Source organism: Salmo salar, chromosome ssa01 (genome assembly GCF_905237065.1).
Source record: "Salmo salar chromosome ssa01, Ssal_v3.1, whole genome shotgun sequence".
Taxonomy (NCBI): Eukaryota; Metazoa; Chordata; class Actinopteri; order Salmoniformes; family Salmonidae; genus Salmo; species Salmo salar.
Window position 1 is genome coordinate 67,756,875 of NC_059442.1, and position 16,800 is coordinate 67,773,674.

A 16,800-nucleotide genomic window follows, 5' to 3' on the forward strand; every position below is an offset into this window, starting at 1 on the left:
TACCTTGTCGGCTCAGGGATTCAATCTTGCAACCTTTCGGTTACTAGTCCAACTCTCTAACCACTAGGCTACCAACACCAGGACCATGGACATTACTTCCACTCGTGTGCCATCATGGGAAACGTCACTATAGCTTGGTTAGCTCGAACTTGCTAACCATAATAGTTGTTGCCTATGTAAGCCTATTTGATACTTTTAAATCATTATTTATTGACGTTCTTGTCTCTCATTATCATTAAATTTATGCAAGATAGCTAAATGGAAATGATTTGTTTAGGGAAGAAACATTGAATGAATAAAATGATAAGGATTAATGACTTGGTCCAAACATGAGAAAATAACTAACGACCAGCCGCTTGGGTAGCATCTTCAGAATGCAAAAACGAATTTATTCATTAAAATAATGTTTTTATAAATATTTTGGCAACCATTTTATAAAAGCAACAAGGCCCTCGATCCCAGGGATTATTGTGTGATAACTCCCTCCTAAGGGCTGTTCTGCTTAACTACTTAACTAGTTTCAGGAAGTGTTATGGCTTTATTGTTGCTACGGTGGTGCAAGAGGGAAAAACAACTGTAATATTGCCACTTTTTTCAAAAACATTTTTAGGGAGTATGCAAGCGCAGAAGTTTGCTTCACCTAGCTGATTTCTGCTATGAACAAACCAAACCTATGTATGCTGACCCTTAACCTACACTCTGTTGACAGGACAGAGCACCACATTTTGTAAACAAAGCAAGTGACGTTTTTAGCCAGCTAGCTACTTCAACAGTTTTGATAAAGAAGACTGGTAGGTTTGATACGTTATTGTAAATAACGTTTACAGCCAATATCTGTTTTGAATTACTTTGAACTACTTTGTGGTGCCCAACAACTAAGAAAATAGTACTTCTGTAGTATGCAACTATGTATTAGCTAGCACGTATGGTAACTTTATTTATCAATTTGTTGGCTACTGTCAGCTATCAACCTAACTAGCTAGCTAGCTAGGTGAGTTGTGTGTGTTTTTTTATACCTCAGTCAATGAATGGTTGTGTGCCGTATGCGAGGTAGGAGACAATTTAAGGTTAAAGGAGTAATCTGCAGTTCAAACAAATACTTCAAAAAGGGAGGAATGCCAAACCAGGAGGGAAAGGAAAAAAAGTGAAGTCTTCAAACACTTTAAAATAAAGGACACTATATATATATACAGTACCAGTCAAATGTTTGGAAACACCTACTCATTCAAGTGTTTTTCTTTATTTTTACTATTTTGTACGTTGTAGTATAATAGTGAAGACATTAAAATGGTGAAATAACACATATGGAATCATGTAATAACAAAAAAATTGTTAAACAAATATATTTTTTATTTGAGATTCTTCAAAGTAGCCAGTCTTTGCCTTGATGACAGCTTTGCACACTCTTGGCATTCTCTCAACCAGCGTCATGTGGTAGTCACCTGAAATGTGCCTTGTTAAAAGTTAATTTGTGGAATTTATTTCCTTCTTAATGCATTTGAGCCAATCAGTTGTGTTGTGATGAGGTAGGGGTGGTATACAGAAGATAGCCCTATTTGGTAAAAGACCAAGTCTATATTATGGCAAGAACAGCTCAAATAAGCAAAGAGAAATGACAGTCCATCATTTCTATGCGACATGAAGGTCAGTCAATCCGGAAAATGTCAAGAACTTTGAACGTTTCTTCAAGTGCAATCGCAAAAACAATCAAAGACTATGATGAAACTAGCTCTCATGAGGACCGCTACAGGAAAGTAAGACCCAGAGTTACCTCTGATGCAGAGGATAAGTTCATTAGTTAACTGCAACTAAGAAATTGCAGCCCAAATAGTTTAAGTAAAATACACATCTCAACATCAACTGTTCAGAGGAGACTGCGTGAATCAGGCCTTCATGGTCTAATTGCTGCAAAGAAACCACTACTAAAGGAAACCAATAAGAAAAAAAGACTTGCTTGGGCCAAGAAACACAAGTTATGGACATTAGACCGGTGGAAATCTGTCCTTTGGTCTGATGAGTCCAAATTTTGGTTCCAACCGCCGTGTCTTTGTGAGACGCAAAGTAGGTGAACGGATGATCTCCGCATCCGTGTTGTGAACTGGAACACGCTGTCGTAGGCATCGATCAAGAGCATCCCCAAACATATTCCGTGAATGACATGTCTGGTGAGTATGCAGGGCATGGAAGAACTGAGACATTTTCAGCATCCAGGAATTGTGTACAGATCCTTGCAACATGGGGATGAGCATTATCATGCTGAAACATGAGGTGATGGAAGGCGGATGAATGGCACGACAAAGGGCTTCAGGATCTCATCACAGTATCTCTGTGCATGCCATCGATAAAATGCAATTGTGTTTGTTGTCCGTAGCTTATGCCTGCTTCCCTGAGATGGTTTCTGACAGTTTGTGCAGAAGTTCTTTGGTTGTACAAAACCACACTGTCAACAGCTGTCCAGGGGGCTGGTCTCAGGCGATCCCACAGGTCAAGAAGCCGGATGTGGGCTGGCGTGGTTACACGTGGTCTGAGGCCGGTTGGACATACTACCAAATTCTCCAAAATGACGTTGGAGGTGGCTTATGGTAGAGAAATGATTATTCAATTCTCTGGCAACAGCTCTGGTGGACATTCCTGCAGTCAGTATGCCAATTGCATGCTCCCTCATACTTAAGATGTGTGGCATTGTGTTGTGTGTCAAAACTGCAAATTTTCGAGTGGCCTTTTATTGTCCCCAGCAAAGGTGACCTATGTAATGATCATGCTGTTTAATCAGCTTCTTGATATGCCACACCTGTCAGGTGGATGGATTATCCTGGCAAAGGAGAAATGCTCACTAACAGGGAGGTAAACAAATGTGTGCACAAAATTGGAGAGGAATAAGCTTTTTGTGCTTATGGAACATTTCTGGAAACTTTATTTCAGCTCATGAAACATGGGACCAACACTTTACATGTTGTGTTTATATTTTTGTTTAGTGTTGCAAGTCATTTTAGATAGATTCATGTTGGCAGAAATGTGCATTCCATATGCATCCACACCAAATATTACTTAGTTGTTAGTTAGTGCAATTGTTATCCTGTAGGTCGAATTTGTAGTATCTTTATACACTAGTACTTTATAACTATCACATGTCAAACATAGCATTTTGTATTTGAGGTGTTTTATGTTACGGTGTATAATCCAAGAGCCTTGAGAGGCAATCAATAATTATATTTATTTGAATACACATCTTTATTATTCTATATAAAATACTGGGATAAACTTCAAAAGGAATCCATACAGAACTATGCTGCATTTCAAGCTATATTAATGCCATCTACAAGGGAGACCATCCAGTGCAACCTAACTCTATAAAGAAGTCAAATACCTCCATGTTAGTTGGTGCTCCTGACTGTGTTGTTGAAGCCATAGAAATGGAAGGGGACCTGCAGTTCTGTTTTGTAAAATATAGATAAGAACCTTCCATCTCAGTCATAATTAGGAAATTCAAAGGAGCACCAATATATCTGGTGTTAAGCACAAGGGACTAGAAACATAAATGTGCTTATAAAACACTATTACATTTAGCAGAAAACGTACACGTTTCCCTGCACAAAACCTTGAAGTTAAGACAAGGCAGGTCAAATTTGGATTAAAACTTGTTACCTGCATGCCCTCTAGCCACACATCTATCACGTATTTATATAAAAATTGCCTGACTGATCTTGGCTCAGCTAGTCCCTCTGCTGAAAACATATGGCTTCTACTGCAGAGGTGAATTGTCCCAGTACTAATACAGCCCCTCTATTCCCTCACATGTCTCCTGTGGCTTACACTAAGCCCTCATCACAAAAAGGCTTGTGAGGAAAACACCAAATACCTACCCATTTAGTTAGCGTCTAAGGCATGTCTTGTCTCCTCCTGTTAAGGTATGCTATATGAAACCGAGGTTTTGTGCTCGTCTTTTTTACATGGGAAAATAAAAAAATCATGTCCTTAGAAAAGTACAAAGCAGCCTGACGAAGCGTGTCAGTGTGCAAAATGCTTTTGTTTCTCCCTGTCTGGTTTGACTTCCCATTACCTGCATAGAATCACTTAAGAGTATAGAGATAGATCAGAGAAAAGAACAGACAATATACATTCACACATATACATCCAAACCATAGATACAGTACACAGTACATACAATACCGTTCAAAAGTTTGGGGTCACTTAGAAATGTCCTTGTTTTCCATTAAAACATACATGAAATGAGTTGCAAAATGAATAGGAAATATAGTCAAGACGATGACAAGGTTATAAATAATGATTTTTAATTGAAATAGTAATTGTGTCCTTCAAACTTTGCTTTCGTCAAAGACTCCTCCAATTACAGTCTTGCAGACCTTTGGCATTCTTGTTGTCAATTTGATGAGGTAGTCTGAAGAGATTTCACCCCATGCTTCCTGAAGCACCTCCCACAAGTTGGATTGGCTTGATGGGCACTTCTTACCTACCATACAGTCAAGCTGCTCCCATAACAGCTCAATAGGGTTGAGATCCGGTGACTGTGCAGGCCACTCCACTATAGACAGAATACCAGCTGACTGCTTCTTCCCCAAATCGTTTTTGCAAAGTTTGGAGCTGTGCTTTGGGTCGTTGTCCTGTTGTAGGAGGAAATTGGCTCAAATTAAGAGCCGTCCACAGGGTATGGCATGGTGTTGCAAAATGGAGTGATAGCCTTCCTTCTTCAAGATCCCTTTTACCCTGTACAAATCTCCCACTTTATAACACTTTTATCCAATCTTCCTCTGTCGGTGTTCTTTTGCCCATCTTAATCTTTTCTTTTTATTGGCCAGTCTGAGATATGGCTTTTTCTTTGCAACTCTGCCTAGAAGGCCAGCATCCCGGAGTCGCCACTTCACTGTTGACGTTGAGACTGGTGTTTTGCAGGTACTATTTAATGAAGCTGCCAGTTGAGGACTTGTGAGGCATCTGTTTCTCAAACTAGACAATCTAATGTCCTCTTGCTCAGTTGTGCAACGGGGCCTCCCACTCCTCTTTCTATTCTGGTTAGAGCCAGTTGGAGCTGTTCTGTGAGGGGAGTAGTACACAGCGTAGTACAAGAGTTTCAGTTTCTTGGCAATTTCTCACATGGAATAGCCTTCATTTCTCAGAACAAGAATAGACTGACAAGTTTCAGAAGAAAGTTCTTTGTTTCTGGCCATTTTGGGCCTGTAATTGAACCCACAAATGCTGATGCTCCAGATACCCAACTAGTCTAAAGAAAGCCAGTTTAATTGCTTCTTTAAATCAGAACAACAGTTTTCAACTGTGCTAACATAATTGCAAAATGGTTTTCTATTGATCAATTAGCCTTTTAAAATGATAAACTTGGATTAGCTAACACAATGTGCCATTGGAACACAGGAGTGATGGTTGCTGATAATGGGCATCTGTACACCTATGTAGATATTTCCTTTAAAGAATCTGCAGTTTCCAGCTACAATAGTCATTTACAACATTAACAATTTCTACACTGTATTTCTGATCAATTTGATGTTATTGGAATGGACAAAAAAAAATGCGTTGCTTTCAAAAACAAGGACATTTCTAAGTGACCCCAAACTTTTGAACGGTAGTGTACATACCAACATCCAGGTGGTAAATGAGACAGTTTACTATCTTTGGCAGCCAGGTAAGCGGAGAGTTCCAAAATACAAAAATAAGGCTCTCGAAAAACAAAAAGCATCAATAAATAAAATCACCAAACAGTACATTGTACGAAAGATCTGCTTCTGTATAAAGTGTCGTTTGAGGGCACCGTTGGGATTGGAAGCAGGGCTTGCACCCTGCTGTGCTGAGGAGTGTGGATGGAGAAGGTGGAGGAGGGCGAGGTCAAAGCAGCTACAACCCAGGTCTGCTACTGCGGGACATGAAGCCACCCCGGTTGTGGGAGCTTGCTGGGACTGAAACAGGCACCAGTAGAGCTGAGAAGAGAGGAGATCAGGACAAAGACGACAAGTGTTAATGAGCATTGATAGTTAATACTCAAATTTGTCTCTATTTGAAGATAACTACTTTCCTCGTAACCGGAGGCTACGACCGAACTCTCTCATGAACATACTTAATTACCAAACACAACCCAGCGACATGTTTTATTAACGGAGTGGCCGCATATCTTTTTTTCACGGATTAAAGGTCCCGAAGCGTCGGGGCATGTGCGGATCACCATCCGTTCTGTGTATGTGCTTCTTTACCTCTACTTTATGCACACATTTGAGGTCTCCTTCCCTTCACATTTCCCACTGTCAATCATGAATGATAATTTCAAGTTTTACCAACCATTTTATCTCAATCAGTTTCATGGGGATATGCATTTAGATCTTCTTGAGTTATACAGTGTTGTTTTGAAGTAGCCTACAGTGGTGTTTTGAATGATGTTCAGTGAGCAAATTTTTTGAGCAAATGGTGCAAACTGTAGCATAGCCTACCTGTGTATTTTGCCTTGTGGCGCGCCCTGTTGAGTTTTGGCCACATGAAAGAAAAATGCAGTGGTGTTTTTGTCTTACAGTAATGTTACACTATGAGTTTATATTATGTGATCTTGCGGACATTAATAAAGTTAGATCAAAGCTGAATCAAACGAAACCTGTTCGCCAGAGTAGACTGTTCTTTACAAGTAGAGCAGAGAAAGCATAAAGTAGTGAATAAACACAAGTGCAGAAGCTTCGGGATCTTTAGTCTGGGTAAATAAAGGTCAGTGAAAAGTCAGATCCGCAGCCACAGCCTTTAAGAAATTATGAGGACCACTTAATGTGTCTGACCTGGGGGAGGGGCTTGTGTGTCAGGCTCCTCATCATCTTCAATGGGGGAGTGGCCCAGGGGTTGGTGGGCAAAGGAGTCCAGGAAGGAGGAGCTGCTGATGCCCAGACTGATGCCCGTCACTCCGATGCCCAGAGAGTCTGCCAGAATACCAGACAGAGACTCACTCAATCAGTCGGTCTCAAAAATAAATGTGTAGAAAGTGTGTACAGTATGCAATGTAAAACGAGGTGCCCACCTGTACCCACAGATGCCCTGCCAGGACGTCCCTGTCCAATGTTGTCCAGCACCGTGAAGGAGCGGCGGTAAGGGGTGTCCGACTGCAACAGAACCCAGAGTTAAATCTCACTGACTGGGACGCAGGCAAACATATTCCACATTCATCCTTTACAAAATAAACCTACAAAATATACCTAAATCATGCTGTAGTGGTAATAATGTGTGACTATAGCCATACCCTGTAGGTGTGGGTGGTGTTGGGACGGGAGAATACGTCCAATTGATGAAGCCGATCCCGAGGAAGCAAACTACCTGCTTCATCTGTAACAGCACTGTGGGCACGACTGGACGAGTCTCTATGCCGCTACACAAAATAAAATTGCGTTGTGTTATAAGCAGGTGATAGTAGTAAGTGTTTTATCAAGTCAGTTCAAGATGTACAACTAGTATGCAGTTTTACTCGTCCCATACCTGAGTAGGTCTGAAGTGCTGTCCAGAGTGCCTGGGCTCAGCGTCCCCTGTGCCGATGGGAGGAAGGAGTGTGTTCCTGCTCAGAGGCATCGGAGGAGAGGCCAGGCGGTCACTGGCTGTGGGTCTGGAGAGAGTAACAACTCTGTTCACCTTCCACGCTTTCTATAAAGTTACAGTCCCTTTAACATGGAGCAGACTGAAATCTCACTCCACACAAGGGTAAATGATATGCTCCACACAGATATTGTTCCACTCAAGGTTCATGACAAGTTCATCTGTTCGGGTACTTAGTCAGTCACACACACACACAATTCCTCACAACCCTTCCCCTCCATTCTGCTGAACAGAACGCCACAAGGCACGAGTTAAAAGGCAAACCGCTTTCAAAGTAATCTCTCTGCACAGACGGTTCTCCAGCTTCAGAGCGATAGCAGAAGAAGAACGAGGGAGGGAGGGGTGTACATGGAGGAGGACAGGGACCAGATGGAGATTGGGTAACCCTCTTTAAGTTAACTCACAGGCGCGTCCCACGGATGACCTCATCCATGGAGCCAGCGGCACTGGACTGCGTCAGGCTGGGAACCAAGGGCAAAAGGGTGCGTGGAGGCGGGTTACGGCGTCTCGCCGACTGGGCAGGGCGGGACAGGGAGGAGGAGCTCTGCTCTAGCACCCGGCGAGGACGTGGCTTGCTAAAAGGAATCACGATGGACCCTGGCCGATGGGTCATCACCCTCTCCTCAGGGTCCCTAAGAAGGAAAAGGAAGCAATTAACCTTTACTCAAAGTAAGATATGCATACACACCTACATATCCATAGCTAATAACCGTCTCTTCACCTCTTATTTAATAAGACGATAAGAAGTGATGAGTGGTTGACCCCTAGAGTTAGCTCCTAATGCTACACTCTACTAATAAAGATTCTTATACTAAATAATAATACTAATAAAAATTCTTATAGCATCAGCATGAATATGATCAGTACTTATGATCTCCATACTGGGCTCTCTCCATCACTCCCAGGTTCCTCTGCTGCAGGGGGATGCCGTGGATGACTATGAGTTCGTTGAGGTTGTGATGCGTCACCGCCGCCTCTACTGGGACCCGACTGGACTGTAGGAGGGAGGGAGGCAGAAGGAGATACGGAGTAAGAGTCATTCACCTAAAGTGGCCATTCACCTAATAAAACTACAGCCACCTCATTATCACTACGGACACTTGCACATCACCTTAGCCCCAACTCAGCTTTTCTATATGCAACCAAGTGGAGAGGACCTACAACCACCCACTTGAGACCAAGCAAACAGTTAGACAAAAAAGTAAATTAAAGCAAGTAGTAAGTAAAAGCATTCCAAAATTGTCATTGATACATTTTTTAAAAGACAGAGACGGGTGTAAAAAAACCTAAAAAGTTGGTTAAGAGGTAAGAAGGTGACTAAAATTGGTATGGTTTGAGTTATTCAACAGGCACAAGCACATTCGGTCTAAGAATGAATAAAAACATGCCGCTGTGGATGGCGTCGATCGGCAACATTTTGCCTCTAGGTGAGAGTTGCATACAGTGGATGATTTTTTCTGCTTTTTGGATTTCCGTCTGGGCTTGTGCTTTGAGCCCCTTGATTTTGTGGTCTTTGGGAGAAAAACGGATGACCAAATGAGAGAGAGAGAGAGAGAAAAGGATGTAGTAAGGAAGGACAGATTGGTGGTTAGAAGGGTGTGGAACAGACCAAGGAACAAGAAAGAGTAGGGGGCAAAAAGAAGGAAAGAAAAAAGGATTCAAGTTAATGAACTATCTGATAGCCTTAAAACAGAGTGAGAAAAACTCCTGACAGCAGGGGAAAACAATTCAGCATCAGTGTGTGATTGTGTTCCCAGTTTTGAGAACTAAGCCTAAACTCTCAAACTAATCTGAAGGTTATTATAGAGTCCATTCACTGTGCTTACTAACATATCCTATTGATCTAAATCCTACATCCTAACAGTAGGATGTTCCACTCTGCGGGGAGGTAGACCCATTGGTGGGCCTTCTCCCCCCTCTCAGGTCACTGACCTGGGGTTGCGGGGTTCCTGTTAGCTGGGGCACCCTGCTTTGGCCCAGCCTGGGGAGCAGGGTAGGCAGTGTGGACAGGAGCAGAAAAGGGTTCTGAGCATCCGACTGGGATTGGTTGAAGTTCACTGCATTTTTCTCATCGTCTGTCAAAAAGAGGATGCAGAATACTGTCAACACAGGCTCAAGCAACAGATTATGCTGTGGGGATGGCATCATTTGGCAATGATGGATTTGTTGGTTTAAAAGTAAATGGCAAGTCTCTATGTATGACCCAGCGTTGCCTATAAGACATTGCCCTGTGGTTCTACCTGACACACAGCCCTCCCAGTGCCTGCGGACCAGCTCCTCCATCCAGCCAAACAGCTCTCGCCACACATCGTCAAACAGCAGGTCGAGGACTGCCTGTCTGCGACAGCGGTAGGGAGAAACCGGAGGCAGGCCGTACCGCCGCCGACCAGCCCCCATGCACCCCCGCTCCCACTTGTCATCCCTGTAAAGGTCAAACCATAGATTAAACCATCAACACAACAGACCTGGGCAAAGTCATGTAAAATACTGTCAAATACTGAGCTTGGTTTAAGGTTACTTGGTACCCTTAGGATAATCCCAAAAGTAGGCAACAAGCTCAATCAAGTGCACCATACTGTAAAGTGATTGAACTGCCCCTATAGATATACTGTAGGGTACTAAACAGGAGAGCCGGGAGGTGACCCACAAATCCCTGCAGTCAAAGGCCAGGTACTCCTCCATCAGGCCTTCAGTCTCGATCACCCTGGGCCTGTCATGACCTCTGGATCCACGGGGAGTACCAGGTGGGTGGTCAACATCCGCACTGGGCCTGGACAGCACAGCCTTCCTACCCTGCACACACAGACTGGACACACAAACACGGTTCCTAAAAAGCATCAGTCCTATTTTTTTGGCTAGCCAAAGTAGCCTAGCTAGTACATGTACGCCTTGCAAAAAATACAAAAAATAACACATATTATTTTATATATTTTTTGGGGGGGAGATGCCTGTTTTACATGTTATTTTGGCATTAATAAGTGTCACATGAGTTTGCAATCAATGTAAAAATGTTTTATTTTTTATGAGTTAATAAAGCCACATACAAACTTCTCTTTTTCGCTTTCTTGAGTAAGGCCTAGCTCAATGCTTTCTGTGGTGGTGGGGCAGCCAGCGGAAAATACGGAGCGTAGGTGTTGGTAACGTTCTCTAGTTGAACCGTGATTGGCTCAGTGTTCTGTCACTCACTGGGACACTACGTCACCGCCAAATCTAAGGGTAGAGCTCGAAAATTCAAGCCCTTTGGGTGCTGCAATTAGAGTTACATTAGAAGTGCCCATCCAAGAAGGCTCAAGGTCATTGACCACAGATAAAATGATATCAAACCACATTATATCTACAGCAGCTTTGATTGGACTGATCATGTCAACATCATACTTTTAAAATCTTGAATCAAGTCGACAATCTACTGGCAAATCTAGTAGTTTTAATCCTTGTCATATGAAGAGAAATAATGAAGTGAAATTATAGATAAAATGTATTGGACATTGGACATAAACATTACACAACAAGTTGGAGATTGCAAACTCAACAATGAGTGGTTTGGAAGGAATCAGTGGCTAACTGCAAGCATTTCAAAGCAATCACTAGCCTGCTATTCAGTGGAGTGGGTGTGTGGTCCCAATTCTGGGTTTAAAGGTCTCTTTTCCAAGCTTAAAATGATAAACATTCAACATTGTCCGTGCTGTCAATCCAGCATGATTTCTGCCGCGCTAACTCGGAACTGGGAAATCTGACTTCAGTGAGTTCAAGACAACTGGGAACTAGCTAAAAAAGATAGGTTTGGAATGTTCATCCAACTCGGAATTGCAAGTCTGGAATTCGGGTCTCTTTCTAGAGCTCCGACCTGAAGATCACTGACGTCATCATGATTCGCCTTTGATTGGTAAACATACTAAGTGTATGTTGTGTAGTAAGCTGTTAATAGCCCATGTGCCTCACCTTAATAATTTGGTCCTGTTTCCCCTCCTAATTTCACCTACTGTTCTGACTTGGTGGTGCACATATAGCCTATAGCCGGTTTTAGAGAATGTAATCATTGAATATTGTAAGAGCTTTCATTGTCTGCTTATATGCCCCCTTTATTTAACCTACGGTTGACTTGGTGTACAGGGAGAACACTGTAATAACGGCCGTGTTCTGAATTCTGTCGCTGTACATTTCAAAAGTGCTGAACAAATAGTTATATTGACTACGTCTCTCCTAGCTCGCTCATTAATGTCTTAATCGAAATTAAGGATTGCCTCTTATCCGCTTGGCGACTCCTTATGCCTTTGTTGGTACATCTCAATTGTTAGTAAAAACCACATTTGTTTAAGCAAGTCAGCCATATCAGCTGTGTTTTTTTTTTAAGGCATTAAATGAGGCTGAATGAACTGTTTCGCTGCCAGACAAGGCTCCACTGATAGCCAGGTGTAGCAGTGGTAAGGTGTTGGGACTGCTGTTGGGACAGCTTTATGTAGGCCCTACGTGTGTCACAGTTATATTGCAATTAATATATTGTTAAGTGGTGTGTAGTGGGTTTGCTGGCATGCATCTAAAAAAATGTGGGGGGATTTGCCCCACCAAGATTTACATGCTAAAATCGCAACTGATGCCTTGTAACTTACACACACTGACTTACTTAAGTTGACTTGCTGTTTGACAAGCCACACAGTATGTAGGTCACAAAACCACAAAGCAAATGGACATCCATAATTGATGGGTTAACAGCATCAGTAGTTAGTGCTCACTCTGTGCAGGGGCCAGGCTTGTCCTTGTCCTGGGGCTTGCTACTGATGCTGTCCTTTTGTCCAGCTGCACTGCTGCTGGCTGTCCCGGTCCCCTCCCCTGAAGTGGCGTACCACTGGAAGCCCTCGTCACTGGGACACACCAGCTGACTACCCAGGATCCTGTGGGTTCACATAGCAGGGTGGAGGGGGTCAAACAGTGATTAAAACCTAAATTAATCCAACCGATAGGAACATTTATTAACCCCCCCCCCCCCCCAAACACACACTGAGACAATGGTTTATGATATCTTATTGGGAATGGGGCTCAAGGGCTTTGAGCCTATAATTATGTGGCAAGTAGGTTCTTCTCAGGTTTGAAAATGAATCTAAAATCAGATTCATCTTAGGTACCTTCAAGTTGGACTGTTCTTTTAAGAGGTATCCCTTTATTGCACCCTAAGTACTTTCAGTGATACATTTGCAGGCGAGGAGTGGTGGAACAAGGCTAGAGTGGCAGTAATGTGTGACAGTGTGTGAGAAGTGAGAGGTGAGGGGGGGAGTAGGGTGAGGACCCACCGTAGGTGAGGGAACCTGAAGGCCCACTGATGACACTCATCTTGCAGCCCCCGTAGATGCGCCCCACCCTGCCCCTCATAAAGCTCCTCGTCAATCTCCTCAAACATCTGCTGCACCTGTCGCGACGCCGCCTTGTCAAATTCCTGAGGGATGGAGGGATGGAGGGAGGGAGGGAGGAAGAGAGGTAGAGAGAGAGGAGGCCCTGCAGAGGAACACTATGACAGAAGGCAGTTGCTTTTCAAGCTAATCAAATATTAGCAGCACATCGCTGAGTGTCGTTTATTTCACAGCAGGCTACAGTGTGCATGGCGATGGGCTCCTAGAACTCCCAGGGAACTGTGTGTGTGGCAGTGTATGGGTGATCGTGCTGGAGTAAGTAGTATCACGTGCATATGTTTGTGAGAGAGAGTGTGTGCCTACACAGGCAGGTTGTGTTTACTGTACAATATAGGTTAGGACTATGACTCCTATGAGGCATTCTGAGGACATGGCTGTGTGTAAATATATCATGGAGTTTTTATAAAGTTTCTGAGGGCAAGCTCTAAAAAGCTAAGAATCACCATGAAGTGAAACCATGCGGGAACTGACCTCTGCAGACAGAGTAGACTAAGTCATTACAATAAAATATGATAAGGCTAATTTAATGGAAATCTGTATAAAAGACTGTTGTAGCATTCAGCATGGCTAGGCCTAGCTAGTGCCTTCAGAAAGTATTCACACCCCTTGACTTTTTCCACATTTTGTTGTGTTACAGCCTGAATTTAAAATTGATTAAACTGAGACTGTGTCACTGGCCTACATACAATACCCCATAATGTAAAAGTTTGTTTTATTTTTTACAAATGAAATAAAAATGTAAAGCTGAAATGTCTTGAGTCGATAAGCATTAAACCCCTTTGTAATGCAAGCCTATAATTGTTCAGCAGTAAAAATGTGTGCAATAATAGTGTTTAACATAATTTTTGAATGACTACCTCATCTCTGTACCTCACACAAGTCAGTTAAAATCAAATTCTTAATTACAATGACAGCCTACCGGGGAACAGTGGGTTAACTGCCTTGTTCAGGGGCAGAACAGATTTTTACCTTGTCCGCTCGGGGATTCGATCCTTACATATAAATATATGTAAGGTCCCTCAGTTGAGCAGCGAATTTCAAACACAGGTTCAACCACCAAGACCAGGGAGGTTTTCTAATGCCTCGCAAAGAAGGGCACCTTTTGGTAGATGGGTAAAAAAGAGCAGACACTGAACATCCCTTTGAGCATGGTGAAGTTATTAATAACACTTTGGATGGTGTATCAATACACCCAGTCACTACAAATATACAGGCGTCCTTCCTAACTCGGTTGCCGAAGAGGAAGGAAACCTCTCAGGGATTTCACCATGAGGCCAACTAGTGATTTTAAAACAGTTACAGGGTTTATTGGCTGTGATATGAGAAAACTGAGGATGGATCAACGACACTGTAGTTGCGCCACAATACTAACCTAAATGACAGAGTTAAAAGAAGGAAGGCTGTATAGAATAAAACTATTCCAAAACATGCACCATGTTTGCAATAAGGCACTAAAGTAAAACTGCAAAAAATGTGGCAAAGAAATTAACTTTACGCCCTGAATACAAAGCATTATGAATACACAACACATCACTGACTACTACTCTTCATATTTTCAAGCATGGCTGTGGCTGCATCATGTTATGTTATGGGCAAGGATAAGGGAGTTTTTTAGGATAAAAATCAACTTAGAGCTAAGCACAGGCAAAATCCTACAGGAAAACCTGGTTCAGTCTGCTTTCCAACAGACACTGGGAGACAAATTCACCTTTCAGCAGGACAATAACCTAAAACACAAGGAGATGCTTACCAAGATTAAATTTAATGTCCCTGAGTGGCCTAGTTACAGTTTTGACTTAAATCGCCTTGAAAATCTATGGCAAGACTTGGCTGTCTAACAAAGATCAACAACCAACTTGACATGAATAATGTGCAAATATTCTGCAATCCAGGTGTGCAAAGCTCTTAGAGACGTACCCATAAAGACTCACAGCTGTAATCACAGCCTGTTTTCACTTTGTCATTATGGGGTATTGTGTGTAGATGGGTGAGAAAAAACATATATTTAATCCATTTTGAATTCAGGCTGTAACACAACAAAATGTGGAATAAATCAAGGGGTATGAATACTTTCTGAGGGCACCATAAGCACTTGAAAATACTCAGAACATAGGGCAATTGAATAGTAAGATTCAGACAGCCAGCTGAGAAGGTGAGGCGAGACTCACATCATAGCCCCAGGAGAAGACAGAGCTCCTCTCTGTAGAGATACCCGTCCCTGTGTAGCTGTGGATCCCAGACCAGGACCGCGTCGTGTCTCCAGTAGTGGCCGTTGGACAGTCTGACCGGCGAGAGGCTGCAGATGTCGTCTCCGGGCTGCAGAAGAGGACAGACACTGTTTACATGTTGCTGTGCATTACAGTGTTGTGTGTTGTCGAGTGTGTGAGGGAATAATTTAGACCAGATTATGTAACTAACTGGCTACCTCCCTCTTTTTTGTCTCCTTGGCTTCACGCATCTAAACAGGATATGTGAAAGCAAAATTGCTGCTCCCTACAAGTGTACTTGGTATCGCCCGCCCGATTCTTTGAGAACAGGTCCTACCTGTTGTAAGTGGAGACAGCTTCCTGAAGGTCATGGAGGAGGCGCTGGGGGAGGAAGTCATCGTCTACCTCCTCTGGGAGAGGGTGATGGTCAAGGCTGCTTCGGGATAAGCCCCGACTGCAGAGAAAGGAAAATACAGCTTTATTAAATATGAGTAAGCAATAGCATCGATAGATACATAGATATATCATTCTAATACTATAGTAGGTTGATATGTATTGTTGTAAAAATACACTAATCCCAAACAAACAAGGAGTGAAGCATGAGGTGGGACTTTACATAACCAATTTAAAGCATTAAACATTATCCTATCCCATCCCTTTGTGTAGGGAGGCAACTGACCTTGGTGTGACAGATGGGCTGTCAAAAATGTGATCTGATCAATACATTCTCCTTTTACATTGTCATACGATCATGGACTGTGCATTAGGTAACGTTAGCTATTACTTACCAACAATGTAGCGTTAGTCAATCTAGGTTACCTAGCTACCAAATCAGTATCTCGAATGACAGAAATTACTGTTAGCAAAAAATGATAAGCTTGGTCATTAGCAAACAAGCTTGCTTTACTTACATCTCAAGATTGTGCGATACTGGTCTCCTACTGTATCGCGAAATCATTATCCTTTTTCCGTTTTTATCGGCTCATGCCCTCCTGAGTGTCCCCTCTCGTCGTGCATCCCTCTGATTCCTGTCCCCACTTTGTCTTTTGGAAGAGGTTTGCCATTTTTCCCCGCCCGCAGGTCAATACGTACACACTTGCAAGTTAGCTAGCTACTGTAACGTTAGCTAGCTGGCCTCGTTGTTACTGAACTTATTGAGGCTAACAGTAATTGCAGCTAACTTGCTAGCTAGCCAATTTAGTTACTCTAGAAAACTGAGGAAGAGAAGTATTGATCTACAATATAATACTTCAAACAAACCGTGGCCTAAAAATAAAGTATTTTATGTTTCAGCGCAAGTGTAATAATATATACCAATATTACAGTATCCATTACCACTAAAGAGGATTATCGCCACAACAACAAGGATGTTATGGACACCCAATGCATAGGCCTGATGGGAAATGTATTTCAATCTCGTCTAATATGACCTTTCTCGTTAATATAAAAGACTACAAATCCATATGCTCTGTGCGATTTTCCTATCGCGCTCCTAAATTATATCCGTCTCTCACCGGGGAATTTTGGCCACACATAATTATTTTGATATTTTTTTGTAATTACACATTTTATGTACATTTTACAAATGTTCTATTGATTCGTTA

General features: G+C 42.5%; 1 protein-coding gene across 9 annotated transcripts; it reads right to left on the reverse strand.

Annotated features, from left to right (window-relative positions):
• Positions 1 to 5,376: 5,376 nt before the first annotated feature.
• On the reverse strand, positions 5,377 to 16,589 carry LOC106607615 (protein FAM149B1). Of its 9 annotated transcripts, none has more exons than XM_014204763.2 (17): positions 16,108 to 16,589; positions 15,534 to 15,650; positions 15,158 to 15,305; positions 12,873 to 13,087; positions 12,318 to 12,476; positions 10,235 to 10,414; positions 9,828 to 10,009; positions 9,520 to 9,662; positions 8,976 to 9,098; positions 8,470 to 8,582; positions 7,992 to 8,219; positions 7,474 to 7,597; positions 7,241 to 7,366; positions 7,022 to 7,103; positions 6,786 to 6,923; positions 6,453 to 6,478; positions 5,377 to 5,948 (listed from the first exon to the last, which is right to left on the reverse strand). In XM_014204763.2, exons 1-17 carry the CDS (start codon positions 16,152 to 16,154, stop codon positions 5,640 to 5,642), a joined length of 2,460 nt encoding a protein of 819 aa, XP_014060238.2. In that variant the 5' UTR covers positions 16,155 to 16,589; the 3' UTR covers positions 5,377 to 5,639. The 9 variants fall into 9 exon arrangements, with proteins under 9 accessions (XP_014060238.2, XP_014060236.2, XP_014060250.2 ...); XM_014204761.2 differs by having other exon boundaries at positions 5,378 to 5,948; positions 8,455 to 8,582; XM_014204775.2 differs by having other exon boundaries at positions 5,379 to 5,948; positions 8,455 to 8,582; positions 12,873 to 13,015.
• Between the last annotated feature and the right edge of the window lie 211 nt (positions 16,590 to 16,800).